Source organism: Microcebus murinus, chromosome 5 (assembly GCF_040939455.1).
Source record: "Microcebus murinus isolate Inina chromosome 5, M.murinus_Inina_mat1.0, whole genome shotgun sequence".
Lineage (NCBI taxonomy): Eukaryota > Metazoa > Chordata > Mammalia > Primates > Cheirogaleidae > Microcebus > Microcebus murinus.
The window spans coordinates 20,932,827-20,949,453 of record NC_134108.1 but is presented as its reverse complement, the minus strand read 5'-3'; the positions used below and the strand labels follow the sequence as shown (position 1 = coordinate 20,949,453).

The 16,627-nt window shown below is 41.5% G+C and overlaps 1 protein-coding gene and 1 long non-coding RNA gene across 5 annotated transcripts in view; one reads left to right on the top strand and one right to left on the bottom strand.

Annotated features, from left to right (window-relative positions):
* AIG1 (androgen induced 1) overlaps positions 1 to 16,627 on the top strand; it is a 229,551-nt gene that overhangs the window by 183,509 nt on the left and 29,415 nt on the right. For all 4 annotated transcript variants that reach the window (XM_012759727.3, XM_012759729.3, XM_012759726.3 and 1 more), the window contains one exon: positions 5,186 to 5,301. In XM_012759727.3, the coding sequence (XP_012615181.2) occupies positions 5,186 to 5,301 (116 nt within the window). The remainder of the gene's footprint in view (positions 1 to 5,185; positions 5,302 to 16,627) is intronic.
* LOC105868664 (uncharacterized) lies at positions 6,900 to 9,779 on the bottom strand. The gene is made up of 4 exons (XR_001152842.3): positions 9,679 to 9,779; positions 8,904 to 8,955; positions 8,495 to 8,678; positions 6,900 to 6,988 (listed from the first exon to the last, which is right to left on the bottom strand). It is a non-coding gene; the product is annotated as an uncharacterized LOC105868664 (long non-coding RNA).

The following is a 16,627-nucleotide window of genomic DNA, read 5'->3' as shown; positions in this document are numbered from 1 at the left end:
TCACACAGCAAAGTTTTATCCTTCTATTAATTGACAGCAAAGGTTATTTTAAAACTTTTGCTGTAGTGTATAGATCGCTGATTACCATCACATAATAAAAATGTTTTTCCCAATAGCCAGTCCAGATCCTTCTCGTGTAGTGTGAACTTGTTTCTTTAAATACTATTACATTCCTCTGTCAGCACCTACACTCCCTAATTACTCATCCCTTCATTTTTCTGGTGAAAGAACATCCATTGTAAATCAAATAATCTAGTAGTTTAGTAATAATCTAGTAGTTTAATCGTAGTACAACTACGATTTATAAATAATCGATTCCAGTGCATCCAGGTATGTAGGCTGTGTAGCTCTGGTGGTACGCAGGATAATTTATGTGGCACAGGGACCTGGCATTAAATAATATTAAATCACATAGTGAAAAGGTAATCCCCTCCGAATTATCTTGCAATCCTTCTGATTCTGTTTAGGAGAGTCTCTATGTAATGCTAGTGTGTCGTTAACGTTCCTCTGCTACTTACTAACACCCTTGCACAACACAGAGCAGGCCTAGGAATCCAGAGCCTTTGACGGGCAAACATATCTAGCAAAAATTTATTAAGATTAATTCATTTTCATTTTGTATTTTTTGTAGCTATCTTCTAGTTATGACAAGTGATAGTTCATTTCTGAGAGTTTACATAAGGTTTCCCTTTAAATATATTTATTTAAGAAAAAATGTGATTTGAGTTAAAAAAAAAAGTTTTTTAAATCAAGTAACATGCCAGGGCCACACAATGACCTTGGTAGGCTCTAGGCACTTTCTATTCATGGGTCCCTCCTTACATCAATGAGTGAGTGTGTGTGTGCATGCGTGCATGTGTGTGTGAACATATGTGTGTGTGTATATATATGTGTGATGCTTTGTGACTACAGTGGTATAAAGATGAATATAAATTTCAACTCTGAAACTTCATTTTTTTCTTCTGATTTTAAAAGAAATTAAAACCTTTTCATGGGCCACTAAAGGTATTGCGAGCCCTGGCACTGTGTCTACTCTTCCTAATGCATAGGTCAATTAGCCACGGTATGTGTTACAGCCAAACTTCTTAGTATTTCATGTCAGAAATTTGAAAGGCACAAATTTAATCCACCCCCCTCATCTAATAGAGGAGGATACTAAGCTTTCCAAATGTGCAACAACCTGCCAGTCATAGAGTAAGGAGGGACAAAATCAGAACTAGATCTCAGATGCCAGTTTCCTGATCTTTCCACTTCAATATATTGCTTTCTTCCTTTGAGCCTCTTCCCAGAAGCCTTTTTCCCTGTCCTGTCTGCTTTAGGGTCTTCACATCATAATGAAATCATAAGTTCTTCTGCAAATCTAGCCTTCTGCTCATGCCGTGCATGGAGGTACCACCACCAGGTGGGTCACCTCTTCAGATCGACTTTTGCCATGGAAGGCCAGTCAGTCCATGGCCACAGTCACTCTGCTTCACCACAGGGAACCCACGCAAACCCCACTAGGGAAAACACAGAGGATGCAACAACCCCAAATAGGTTTGGGCTTCTTTTTTTGGACACAATCTTCCAAATGCAGCTCTTCATCAAAATGAGCGACAATAGATGATAGAATTTGGGATAAGGTCACTACTTGTGTCTTAGACCAGGACTTTCTAGGGTAGAGTTAATATGGAATATTAAGGTTTATTCCTTGGGCTGTCAACTCTTCATCTTAGCACTTAAAACAAGTCAGACGTTTTCAACACAGTAACTCAGCTGCGGGGGAATTGTTCTCTTGACTATGTACTGCAGAGAAGAATCCCATACTATTCTTAAGAGCCCCCACTGGTAACCAGACTTTATCTTCTTTTTTGTTTATCCAAAGTGGATCTACATCTACCTGAGAATACTGTTAAGTTTTAAATGGATTTTGTGTTTGAGGAAATAAAAACAGATCATTCTTGAGTCTGCTTCCAGCCATCTGTAACTGTCATCATACCACTAGAAGGTTCTGACTTCATGCTAGCTGATTTTATTGTTTATAATTATTGAGATAGTAATATGCCACAGGAAAGAACACATTTAGCAAAATTCATTTTTTACAGTGAGGCTTTCTGGCTTATTTTGAGGTCCAACCAAAAAGTAGTTCTAATCTGTTGGGAGATAATATAAGTAATCTTCAATTATGTACTCCCACAGGTTTATTGATTCAAAGATTATTCAACTCTGATATCTTTTAAAAATATAATTCTAATATAGAAAAAAGAGCTTGGCATTTGGAGGCAGGCAGAACTGCTTTTGAATCCTACCTCCAGACTTACTAGCTCTGTGATCTTAGGCAAAATAAATTAGCTTTTTTGAGCCTTTCTTGCCTCATCTGCAGAATGGAGTTCATAATACCCACTTAGGATGTTGTTTTGAAGATTAAATTATCTCAACAAATATTGATTGAGTACCTCCTTTGTGCCAGGCTCTTTTCTAAGTGCTGCAGATACCACAGTGAACAAAACATAAGATTACCGTGCTTGTGCAGCTGATGGTCTTAACAGGAGTTCAATATTTCACTCCTGGTTCTTAAGTCATTAAAGAGAGTGTTGCCTGAGAATGGATTGGAGCTGTATTTCTTGTACCTGTAGTTCTAAAATAATTATCCTTCTTGTTGTAGCAGATTTTAAATTATAACTAAGCTGCTAAAGGCTACTTAGCTATTCAGCAGGACCATTTATAGATTTTTACCATTTTTTTAGTACATAAAACTTTAGTTATCTGTAGGGCAACATTTATATTTGCAATAAATATTTTGCATTTGTTAATGTATACTGTTTTTGAGTAAATATATTTGCAATATAAATTTTAGAGGGGTAATATACATTCTTCAGTGCATGAAAACTCTGAATGATAAGTTGTTACCTTCTCCTGAGACTGGCCACTGTCCAAACTTGCACATTCACGGCTAGCCATAAAGAGATCTTTTGTCAGTGGTTATGTCACTGATGGAACAAGTTGCTCCTTTTTAATGGCGATGATGCCAATGATGAAGTGATCTAGAAAGATCTTTCTTTTTCAACTAGATTTTCTGCCTGGGATGGTCAGAGCACATCTTGACCCTTCCATGCATATACCTGATAATCAGCAACTAGGCTAGATAAAATAATGATAACTGGATAACTAAGCATATTCAGAGTGGTTACTTATGTAACCAATAAATATTTATAGAAAAAATAGATGATTTATTACTTGTTTTGGAGAAATGAATGAAGAGGCAGAATTTAAGAAATTTCCTAACATCAATGAGCCAAAAATCATGGTCATTTCTAACCTACTCAGGCCATCAGATTAGGATTGTCTTCAGTGGAAAGGTTTGATTTGCAGGTATTTGTTTTTTATGTAAGATTTGGTAAGACAGCCTTATTGCTGACTATATATTTGAATTTTACCTGAATGCACCATTGTAAAACTATTGTTGGCATCTCAAACTGTTGGTGAAATTTCTGGGCCAATGTCATCTAAGGTAACTAGGTTATCATGAAAAACCAGTAGAATAGATCTTTAAAATGCATATTGTCTCGTATTAGCACACGCATACATTTTGTGTGGTTCCCTTCAGAAATAAGTATAAAACATGCATACATTTTGTGTGGTTCCCTTCAGAAATAAGTATACTGTTTTAAAACAATAATAATAGGTAAGATAAAAGATAAGGAAATACAAAGCTAGCCAACTGTGTGATCACTCATCTGACTTTCTGGGAATGCCATACTCTAATTACTAATGTATTGCCAGTCAGATCTATTACCTAGAGGAGAATGTTTGGAAGCAAAGAATGTCTGGTCTTAATATTTCTTACAAAATCATGTCTTTCCATTTTCTCTATGAATATAAACAATAAGTTGCTTCAAAGATGTTTGTCTTGATATCCTCAACACCCTTGTTGCCTGCCAATGCCTACCTACCACCTGGTTCCATTTTGTAAAATACTTATTAGAGTTTGAAAATCATAGCATTCAATTTCCTGCCTTTTCCTTGAATGTGCAAACAATTCAGCAAGAGCAGGACAAAGTTACTTTTTTTTAATGACTGTTTAGGAGGTATTAAATAGAATTTAAACTTGCTAATGGGTCAGTTTCCAGTTCTTCCATCTTTGTACCCTTGAGAAAATCTCCAGTGTTGGAAGGTAAACACATATCCTGACCTACTTTTATCTAAGAAGTTCTTTGTCCCTTATATCTTTCCACCAAATGTAAATACCAAGAATATTTGGATCTTTTGGGGTTTTAAAAACTTGACTTTCCTTTCTTCTTATCTATGGGTGGGATAAATTTCATCTCCATCCTGATCCACTGATCTTAGTATCTAGAGTAGCCACTGGATCAGAAAAACAAAAGGAATATTCCACTCAGCTTTTTGGGATTCTGTCTTCAAACATCATTTCTAAATTTATGCACTGCTGGTGCAAACTGGCACACCCTTTTTGGAAGCTAATTTGTCATTGTTTCCTAACCTGCTGTTGATACACACATAATTTGGCATTATATATCAACAGCCTTAAAATCTTTATAGCCTCTGACTATAAAAAACAATTTAACATTCAGACAAAATGTTCTATAAAAGATCTTCATCATGTTGTTTTTAATAAATGAAAAATTGAAAACCTTTTATATCTTAATGTCCAAGAACAGGAATTGGTTAAACAAATCTTGGTGCATTCATATAATGGAGTTTTAGGCAACTATGGTCAGGGCTGATATTATAGAAGAATTTCTAAAATCACATATAAAAAATTCTCATGCTACAATATTGTGATCAAAATTCAAGACAAAATTGCATGCATGGTATGATCTTAACTATGTATAAGTAATATGAACAAGGAGGAAAGAAATAGGACATATACCAAAATGTTAACATGGTTATTTTTATTCCTTTCTTAAGTTGAAATTTTTTCTATACACCTTTCTATGTTATAGAAATTTCCCATAACTTCAAAAAACAAAATTTCAAAAATTAAGATACAGAATAAAAATACCAGTGGAGCAATTGATGCTCTACATGTCTTTGTGTCCACGTCATCTCTTCGGTGAGCCATAGACTGCATTCTGCTCGGCATTTTCCTAGGAATTTACAGCATGCATGCTCTTACTGGAGAAAAAAACAATTATAGAGAGGCGATGATAAGAATCTGTGTCACCTAGTCTCTGTTCTTTTTCAGCACACAACGGTTTTGCCCTTTATATTAATCGAGATGAGGACATCGCACCATCAGTATCCCAGCAGGAGCAGCGGCCTCGCCGCCATATGTACCTTCGCTGTTGGCTATATATTATGGTAAGGACCATGCCTGCTGGGCTTTCTTATTGTATTAGATTTTGCACTGCTAAATTTGGGCGCATATTTCATTATGGATATAATCACTAACAGATTCACACTGTGTGCCTCATTTGGTCCAAGACCTGGGCTTTGTCTCGTTTCCCCAGATGCTTATATTTTTAGAAAGTATATGCCAAACCTCACACAACAGGAATTTGTTGAACAATCCCATGTAAGCAGTGGTTCTTCCAAGGCTACATTTTTCAACTCTTTTTCAAACTAAATGTTTTTCTTGGACACCAGTTTTATTGCTTAAGGGCTTTTTTTGCTTGGGATCTTTTGTTGTTGTTGCTTTTGCTGGGGGCTGGGGGAGTTTCAGCGAACACAAATGAGAACAGAAGAAATGACCTCTTAGAGCAACGGCTTTAAGTTTACTAGGAAACAAGTGAAAATGTACATTTTCCTTAGTCCATTTAAAACGTATTCCAGAATTACCTATTACATAGAGAATGCACTAAACTGTTTTGTTTTTAAATATTGGGGTAAATAAACCACAAGAAATCTTCATTTGGTCTATGGGGTACAGTTAAGTCCTAAGTGTGAGCTGCCAAATTTATCTCATAAAGGAGTTTTTGCCTGGCAAGTTTACCTCACATTAATTTCCATTCTTATCAGGTTTTAACACTTCGAAAATTATCTTAACCTAGAGAATTTCTTATTTCTCTTTATAATTCCAAGTTCTCTTTGATATATTAACACACACAGAGGAGGTCCCTCCTGCCAGCATTTCTGCCTCTTGGGACTCTTTTGTCCTGAGTTCTGGGTCACCATTCCCTCCTTTAAGCCTGAAGGACTGGATAATGTTCTCCGAACACCCCTCCACTGTGCTTAATCCCACCAAAAGCCTGGAGCTCTTTGGGAGGCCCAGTCCCTGTGGAGCATTTCGCTCCAGCTGGAGAAGAAATATAAAATAAAGGTCAGTACAGTACTTCACATACTTTGCATAAACAATCACATAATGCCCTAGATCTGAGCAGAAAGGGGATTTTCTTCCAGGAAGTCACACCCTGTGGCTGGATCTAAGGGGCCATCCAGAGGATGGACCCCAGAACAAGCATGAGGTCAAGTTCGTCCCATCTGCCACCCCATCAACGTGAAGACCATTGGCGAGGACTGGGGAAGCATTTATTTTCCTAATCACTTTCTAAGCTTTCTTCCCCCATCCAAACCTTATACCTTTAACTTTCTATGATTGTTAAAAGAAAAAACAAAAACAACCTCAAATGATCAGGACTCACAGATACAATGTGACTAAAGTTATGTCTTAAAAATGAACTTGTATACTTTGTACATATGAACTTGATAGTCAAATAACTGTTATCTTTCAAAATAGTCAAGTAGAGAGTCTACACAATTATTCCAGAGATGCCACGATGTTTAAAACACATCTGGAACTGCCTACAGCATTACTTTAAAATCAACCCTTTAGTCCCCACCCCACCCCAAATACGGTCTTATTACTTTGCACTCATCTTTGCTTACCTGTAGGAAAGGCAAGTTCTTCACTCTGGGAACTCTGAGTGTGTCTTTGCAAATTCAGTTATATGCTGTTAAATTATCTGCATCTTGCAGAGCCCCAGAAGTTCAGAAACTATGTAGTTTCTAATGGCCTGTCTTCCACTGTGGGTACAATCAGTCCACATCCCTAAGAGACACATGGGAGATACCACATAACCCTCATTGTAGACCCCCAGGATCCCTCATTAAAATGAAGCATTCCTCACGCTCTGCACGCCAAGTGAGGCTTGCCAGCTCCGTGTACTCCCTAAGCAAACCGGGACTTGTTTGGACATGTATTTGCATTAACCAGCGAATTCCCTCAGATTTGTTCTGAGGAAAACTTCCAAAGAAGACTTTTTCCTTTGGTGTTCTGCCCTGGGCATTCATCACTATGCCAAGAGCTAAACAATGGCTCTCATATCATGTCACATTATGTAAATCTAAGGATTTTAAATGTTATCAAAAAGGTACTGGCTCTTGTTCCTTTCCAGACTATCTCAGGGCTGGCATACCAGTGACACAACAGCGAAAGGTTTGGGATATGAAATCTTTTGATAGCATATACCAGTGTTGTATCTGGACATTCCAGAACCCCATGCCAAGATGGAAGAAAGCATTCCTCTTTTCACATGCTAATCATGAAATAAATAGACGTCCTTCACAATGCTGAGTATGGTTGAGCTGAATCTATATCTGGGGGGCTGCAGGCCAGGCTGTCTGTCTGCTTCACTGGGACTCTGACTTGCTCTCTGGTCTTACAAGTCTTGTCTCCATCTGAATCTATTCTCTTCCTAGGTTTGGGTAGAGAGAGTTGAGAAAGCAAGGGGTGCCCGCACTTTCCCTCGTTGACTGGTTTCCACTGAGCTCCCACGCTTAGTGGCTCCATTTCCCAGCCTGATCTCAGTCCTCTCTGAGCTTAGCATCGGAGCCCATCCCAGCCTCCTTTCACTCCCACTTCTGCCTCTTCACCGTGTTTCTCTCTCCAGTAGCCAGACATTGGGACACAAACATCCCCCTGTCCATTTATGGGGAGCTGTTAACTTCTTCCCTGGCAACCTCCCCTCCATCATGAACCCAAACACACACATTTCTCTGCACCCTACTGGTGGGATTTCCCCTACTCAATGAGAGGATCCACACTGCTTCATGTTGGATACGACACAGAGGTCTCCTTGGTTTCTAATGTAACAGTAATTATCAGGAATCATGATGAGTACCATTCATTTGAGCCAGACACTGTGCCAAGTGCTTTCCAAACATTGTCTTACCTAGTTCCCCTAAACAATCCCTTGAGATAGGCATGGTCTTGCCCATTTTACAGAGAAGGAAGCTAAAGTTTAGTGAGATTATGTGACTTGCCCAAGACAAGCTGCTGGAACTATTGCCAGTACTTTGGTGCAAGCCCTGGCGTGTGGCTCCAGAATGTGCAATATCAACCGTCCCCTCCACTGCCTCTCACTGTGGCAAGTGGCAAGTAACACGAGTGGTGGACATGTTAAGTGATTGTTTGCTTTGGTTTTGGAGAAATATATCAGAAGCAGCCAAGTCTGGCTGCTAAGCCCACTTCCTGGGTTGGAATTCTGGCCCCTACACTTAACCCTTCTCAGCCTTGGCTCTCTCAGATGTAAAGCATGGGGAGGGCAGCACGTACCTGTAGAGCCCATAGAATAATCCTTGGCTCACAGCAAAAAGTTCCTATATTGGCTATTATCCATTCTCAGAAGCTCCTCGACAAAGGAGTGGGTAATGTTTCCTTTCCAAGGGCTTGAGAATTGTAGTTCTTTTACTCATCTGGCTCGCTTGTACACTCTTCACTTTAAAAATTAAAAATAACTCTAAAGGATATGAAAATATCAGTGTTATTATTTTTAATTATAAAAGAACTATTAGGAAATCTTCTAGGGGGCTGGGCAAAATAGGGAATTTTAAGGTCATGGGCTCCTGACTGCTGTCACCCTCTAGTTAACATATTATACAAGGGAAGACATTTCTGCTCCACCGGGTGTGGCCTTTTGGAAACGAATCTGTTCCCAGGCTGCCTCCCGCCACCCCACAAACACCTGGAATCCTTGTCTCCCTGCAGTTCTGCTGCTCATGGCTCTGCTTTTCAATCTGCAGGACACAGAAAGAGGAAACCAACTCAAACCCTACAAAATTACATCCCTAAGGGCTCACCAGAGGTCTCCTCTGACCCAAGGAGTCTTCCTTCAGCCTCTGGCCATTCCCCCTTCCCCTGGTGGCTTCTCATTCAGTCAGAGCCCACGTGAGATCTCAGCAGCTGTGAGTAATACCTGCCAACCCCTACGTGCAAGGCACATCAGGGGTAAGTAGGTGTTAGCTAAGGGGATAAAATGGATCCTGAGAGTTTCTTCTTATGAATAAATATTTCTTCTCAGTGAGCTTATTTAAAACAAAACAGAGATTTCTGTTGTCTCAGGGCCCTAATGGTTTTAGATAAATTCCATATTCCAAATCTTGTTTCCTCAAATGTGTTCATTGAATAATTTTCCAACACAGAAAGTAAACCAAAGTAAAATCAGAATGAAGTATGATCTTCCTTTTGTGATCCAATCCTAAATTATCTCATGTCAGAATTCTGTCTACCACCAAACTTGATTATCTCTCAGCTGGGCAATTGTGGGTTATTTTTTGTTTTCCTGTTGAAACGTTTCTGTTTTCTCAAGTTTGTGCTGGAAACGTACATTATTAATTTTTTTGCATGTATTATTTTTAAACACGAGAAAAAATTCTCAAAATAAAAATAAGTGTACTCAAATTCAAAAGTCTTAGAATTTTTAGCCTTAACAAGTAAGATTTTTAGCATAAAATTTGTACCGTCTTCACTAAGAAAATGAAATTTTAGACCACATTAAAGTCCTTCCATTGGATCCAATTATTCTTCCCAGTTAAATAAATCCGGCCAACAGGTAGTTAGTTGTTCTTTGACCGGCAAATGACATTTTTCTCTGTTCAGCTTGAACCTTTCAGGCCACCGTAACGGCCTACACAGTTGACGTTTGCGTCTATAGCAGCTCACGCGAGTTTTCCTGATTTTCCGGCATTTGGAGAACTGGGTCCAAGCTGAACGAATTAGGTGATGAATACGGCACGGTCTGAAGACAGATATTTTCTTGGGGCTCTTAAGAGACAACCAAAAGACTCTGTCCCCTTCTTCATCCCCAAAGCCAACCATGCTCTGCGATGTCCGTCTTCCTCACGCTCGGCTCCTGCCAGGCTGGAAAAGGGGGAGACGGCCTTTGCAGTCTTTAGTTTGGGGTCTGGGGGAGCCCATGGGGAAGGAAGTGCCTCTCCGTACTCACCAAAGCCAAGTGTGAGGCGCCAAGAGAATCCTTGGGGATGAAGCGGGAATCGCATTTAGGAAGCAGTCTTCCTGTGCCTCCTGCATGAGCAAGGAAGGATATGGCAGTGTGGAGGGAGAGGAAAGTGTGGAGCGGCCTGCGATCCCATCACTGTCTGTCTCCAAGATGGATGAGTTTCTTGCGGATCAAGTTTGACATAGAGGAACGTTGCTGAACTTGAGGTCTCTTGATGGTGACCCACCCTGGGGGAGTTCTTACAGCAGTAAGAAACTATGGGGAGGACAGACGCAGTAGCCAACGCCTGTAAGCCCAGCACTTTGGGAGGCCAAGGCGCAAGGATTACTTGAGGCCCAGGAGACCATCCTGGGCAACATAGCAAGACCCCATCTCTACAAAAAAATAAAAAAAAAAAACATTAGCTGGCATAGTCGCACGCTCCTGTAGTCCCAGCTACTTGGGAGGGTGAGGTGGGAGGATTGCTTGAGCCCAGGAATTTGAGGCTGCAGTGAGCTATGATGGCACCACTGCACTCCAGCCTGGGGTAATGGAGCAAGACTGTCTCAAAAATAAATAAATAAATAAATAAAACAGGGACAGAGTGAGACTCTGTCTCTATTTTAAGAAAAAGAAAAGAAACCACTGGGTGTGCTGCCATGGGCAGGAGCAAGGGAGTGTCAAAGAGGTCCAGCTAGAGCCATCCAGACCCCCCACAAGAGGCACCTCCTCAGAGATCCCTGTAAACCTCACACATGTGCACCCTTTGCAGAAGTGAGCATCTGGACTTCAACCTCACAGCATTGATCAGTAAGTGGGAAGTTGAGATTAGCCAGAGAAACAGGGGCAGCCCCTTGCACACCCATAGGCAGTGAAATCAGGGGATATTCATCCTCTAACTGCTCCAGCAGTTAGCCTCGTGTGTTCAAGGAAAGCAGAAGCCAGTGTGTCAGTGCAGAATGAGGAAGGGAGTGAACAGAGATTCCTGGGGTTGGGGGGGGGGCGGGGGGGGTCCTTCAGGGACTTCTAGGCCATTAGAAAGACTTTGGCCTTAATTCAGAATGAAATCGGGAGTCATTGGAAGGTTAGAACAGAGAATTGAATTGACATGATCTAAGATATTTTTAAGGGGTCACTTTGGCCACTGTGTTAAGGGTGGACTGGAGCAAGGATGGCATAGAGGAACGGGAAGGAAGGCTACAGAAGAAATACTGGTGAGAGATGCAGTGGCCCAGCCCCTGGTGCTAGAAATGGTGGTGGTAGGATTCTGGATATATTTTGAAGGTAGAGTCAACAGGATTTCCTGACCAAATCTAAATTAAACTCCAAACTCATTCCCTTTAATAATTTAATAATTTTTAACCTTTGTATAGAAGACAAAATAATGCCCATCCACCCACCAAAGATATCCACATCCTAATCTCAAAACCTGTAAATATGTTACCCTGTAAGCACCTGGCAAAAGGGACTGTGTGGGTGTGATTAAGTTAGGAACCTCGTGTGGGGAGATTAGCCCGCATTGCCCGGGTGGGGCCGTCTAATCACAGGTGTCCTTAAGGGTGACGAGCTCCCCTCAGCTGTGGTCAGAGAGAGCCGTGACTAGGAAGAACAGTTAGATCGGTGCCATCCGGGAAAGACTCAAACTGCCGTCGCTGGCCTTGAAGCTAGAGGAAGGGGGCCATGAGCACCATGGGCCACCTCAGAAACCAAAAGAGGCAAAGAAACAGAATCTCCCCTAAAAACTCCAGAAAGGAACGTGTCCTGTCGACATCTTGATTTTAGCCCAGATAGACCTATGTTAGACTTGTAACCTACAGAACTGTGAGATAAATTTGTGTTGTCTTAAGCCACGAGGTTCGTGGTAATGTGTTATAGCAGCAATAGAAAACTAGTACTTGGGCAAATCACTTAATCTTTCCCTATCTGAAAAAAAAAATGCCTATCAAACAGGATTGCTGTGAGAATCAGGAAACAGGCAGACGATGTCCAGCACATAACGGGCACTCAGTGCAGTGGCCACTGCTGTTCTGTTTCTGCACCAGGAGTGCTCAGGCCTTAGTGAGGCTGAACTCAGCCCTTTCTGCAAGTTTCTTCCCTCAGTACCCTTACTCTACGAGGTAGAAGTCCAGACCTTTGAAGTCAGATGCCCCTTGTTTGGTTTCCCTCTTGTTAGGATCCTGAGCAAATTACTTCTCTCTTAGCCTCGAAGATACCCCCTTTAAAGTGGGAAAGAATACCTACCTCCCAGAGTTTGGGGGTTCATGAGCACATGGTGATGCTCAGGAAATGAGGGGATCTTTCCTTCCTCCTAGGCAACAAAAATCCTGAATGCCTGTAGAGTCTCCGTGGGAAACATTCATTTTCTCACTCTCGCTCTCTCTCTCTTTCCCACCACCCTTATTTTATTTTCATTGTATACTCTGCTCTTCTTATGGGTTTTGGTCCTACTTTATAGGATTTGTGGCTCCCTGTAACCTATTAAGAATGCTAAAGAGTTTTTGGAAATTTTCCTGTGGTTCTTATGTTATCTCCAGAGCTCTGCTTTTCCCCTGAGAATTGCGAATGCATGTCATTGCTTTCCCATTATTCCAATCTGCTCATTTTTATAAGGAATTTGTTGAGAGTGGATTGTTTTATCATCTTCTAAGCAGAAGTCTGGACTATTGAGGTCTGGACAACTGAGAGCGTGGCGTGCCCTCAGCCCCTCAGAATGTCCACTTGGGTGTTGGTCAAATCCTTTTCTGCATCTGGATAGCAAAGGCTTATGCATATAGCCCATCTCACTTCCAAGTATTTATTATTCTGAGGTTTATCTTCTCCTATCCCCAACAGCTGCTTCTCAGATATTCTGGGAGTACATGAAGAACTAAGATTCCCCATATGCTATTAACTTTGCCCCAGCCCCAAGTCATTTTTATGTGTGATCCTTCCCGCACTCCCCACTACCTTGCAGCCATACCAACACCACACTTTCCCCATAGTCTGCCGGAGTCCCCAGTGTGGTGCTGCTTGTGTTCTTGATGCTGCCTGTGATCTTCCCTTGGATTTCTCCAGCCATCTCTGGCCACGCCCCTCCACCTCCACCTCACTCCCCAGCCCTCTCAGCAGCTGGCCTGGCCTTTTGTTTCACAGAGAAAATAAAACACTGTGGACAGGGACTCACCTTACTTTCCTCCTGCAAACATCCTTCCTGCACCCTTCCCCTCCCCGCTGCCTGGGACAATAGGGGAAGAGCTTGCCCACCTTTTGCAGGCAACCCTTCCTTCTGGGCTCTGCCCCATCTTGGTTCTCCTGGGCCTTCATCCATGATCATCACTTCATGCTGCGATCACTTCAGTCTCCCTGCTAAGATTCTTCCAATCAACATTTGAATGCATTCTAGACCCAGTCTCTACTTTATAAAAATTGTTCTTCTAGGACCACCCCCCTTTTATACATCGAGCTGCTGCCCTGTCTCCCCACTCACAGCCGAATTTCTCCAAAGAGTTATCTATGCTGTCTCTACACTCGTTCACGTGTTGAAGAGACAATGTAGTACAGTGGATGAGAGAATGGATTCACAAGCCAAATTGTCTAACCCTGAAGTCTGCTTCTGCCAGATGACCTTGGACAAGTCAATTATCCTCTCTGTGCCTTAGTTTCTTCATCTGTAGAATGCATGATAATAGTACCTCCCCTCAGCAGGTTGTTGTGATCATTAAAGTAACGTTAATCTTTAGTATATGTTTAGCATATAGGACAGTACAGAGCATATACTGCATTATTATTATTATTAACCCACTCCAATGTGGCTTAAGCTTGCATTATTTTAGCAGAACCTTTGCTGATGTCACCAGTGACTTCTCTTTTGCTGAATTCATGGAATCCTTTGCAGATCTCTTCTTAATTGACATTTCAGCAGTTTTAATACTAAAATATCCCCTCTTCCTGTAACACCCTTTTCTCGTGTCTTAGACGATACAACACTTCTGTTTTCCTCCAATTCTCAAGGTGATCCTTCTCAGTTTCCTTTGCTGGCTCTTTCCATTCCCCATAAACCTCAGTGTTGGAGTTCTTCTGAGTTCAGCCCCAGGTCTGTCTTTTACTGCCTATTCTCCCCATCTGCATGGGTTTGCAACACCTCTGTTCTAGATCTCCAGCCCAGACCTCTCTCCTCTGAGCCTCGTCCATATCTACTCCCATAGCAATTGCAAACCAACCTCATGTCATACTTGATTGCCTCATACCACCCCCAAACCTCCATCTCTCTGTCGTCACCCCCCACCCAGTTGTTCATGCTGGAAATCTATAAGATGTCCTCAGCCCATCTCTCCTGGGCCTACTCCAGGCAGCCACTCACCAATTTCTGGCTTCTGCACCTCCAAAGTACGTTTGAAATCTGCACTTTGCTCCATCTCCACTGCCAACACCATGGTCCAACCTTCACTTCTCTCTCCTGAACCACTGCATAGAACTGACCTCTCCCACGCAACCTCTGACTATCCACAGGGTCCTTGAGTGATCCTTTAGAAACAAATATTAACATGCCACTCCCTGGCTCTGAGAATGAATAACTTCCCGTTGCTTCTGGGGATAAAATCCAAAATCCCTTTATGTGGCTTAGGGGCTCCGCATGTCTTGACCCCTGCTGACCTCTCTGCCCCCATCACCCTCCTCTTTCCCCTTTGCTTGCCGGCGCCAGCCACAGTGGCCTGCTCTCTGGTTGTCGAGAGCAGTAAGCGCCTTCCAACTTCAAAGCTTTCACTTTCTCCACACCCAAACCTCCTCCCCCCCCAGCCATGTTTCCCACCAGTGTTAACTCCAAGTCCTACTCATCTTTCAGGCTTCAGCTGCACTGCCTCTTTCCCAGGGAGGACTTCTCGGATTCCCCAGACTGGATTCAGCTTCTGTGTGCTACACTATGATAATCTCCTGTCCATTTCTGCCAGGGGATTTTTAAAATAGTGTAGTTTTGTGGTTATTTGATTAATGTTTTTTCCCCAAAGTCTGCCTCCCAAATTCCCTCCCCTCGCTGCCTAGAGCAAGAGAAAGATCAGCACTTGAGATCTTAAAGAAAATGAACAGAGCTTCCCTGTCTCCAGGATTCTAAGCTTAATCCAAACACATTTTCTTTAGACATCACGTCAATCAAAATGTCAGAGAAAATATTCTTAAGTTAGATTGTTTAATACAAGAAATTGTGACAGTACATGAGTTTTAAATGCAAGCAAAGTAGGAAACATGAATATGTGTGTGTATATACACATACACCCCTCTCTTACACTTAGTTCAATAGTAACCCTGTGAGTGTTTACAATACCCCTGCCGTCCATTTCTCTAATATTGAATTTCAGCTTTATTGTTTCTTCTCCCACCTGCCTGATTCATTTAAATTGCCAGCTGAAGCTGATCAACTTGTAGGAGCAACCTCATAGACTGTGCTCCCTGCCAAGGTGACATCCTATATTAGACATGACCCAGTTCAGGCAATAAAAACATTTCAAGAGGAGGAAAGATTTATTAGCAAAATTATAACCTCTTCATTTTCCTAAGGTGAGCCTTATCGATATCTTTGAGAGTATGAGAGCATTTTGAAGGCTCGGAGCATGCTCTCTGGTGGGCTGCATGGGAGGGGGTACGTGAACATGTTTGCAGAGACCCCGGGCCTCCCCGCTGTCTCCCCAGCAGATGGTTTCCACAGCTGGCAAGGACTGGCAGGAAACCAGTCCCCAGGCATTTGGTTCTCCAGGAGCACCAAGCAGAGGCACAAATTAAAAACTGGTTAAAAATGAACAATTCAGGTGAGGAGATATCTGCACCAGAGTTGAGCTTATACTCCAAGAGTCAGTAGAAATTTATAGCCAAAATAACCTTTTCTTTGCAATATAATGGAAATAGCAAGAGAAACCTGGACTAAACTAACCATACAAACTTTAGCTTTATACATTTAAATAGTTCCATTTCCCTAATTATTTTCAAAGGAAGAGAAGTAACTAGCTTAATTATTATTATTACAATATTTTAATTCTCTCAAAATCTGAAAGGTCTGGGTACCTGGTGACTAGGGACAAATTAACACAGTAACTGGCATGTGAGTTGTATTTAACTGACACTAATTTTGAGCCTGGGGCCTCATGAAGCATATGTAACTCACACATATCTTTACCTTGGGAGCTGTGTGGTGCGCAGGCAACTCCCACTGCCATGCTGTGGCATACATGTGTCATGATGGGTGGCCCACTGGGCAAAATCCTGCAGTTGGTTTGTGAAAATTTAACTTAATTTTTTTAATTGGAGAAAAAGATACAAATTTATTTAACATGTATTCCTGGGAGCCTTCAGAATGAAAATTCAGCTCTGATGTTCTTATTGTTGCAATTAATATTGACAATTTAATTGCATATAACTCACAGAAAACAATAAAAATCACACATTTTTCATTAACTTAGAAAGGATCATTTTGTGATCCTTGAAGTTTGTATTCTATTTTT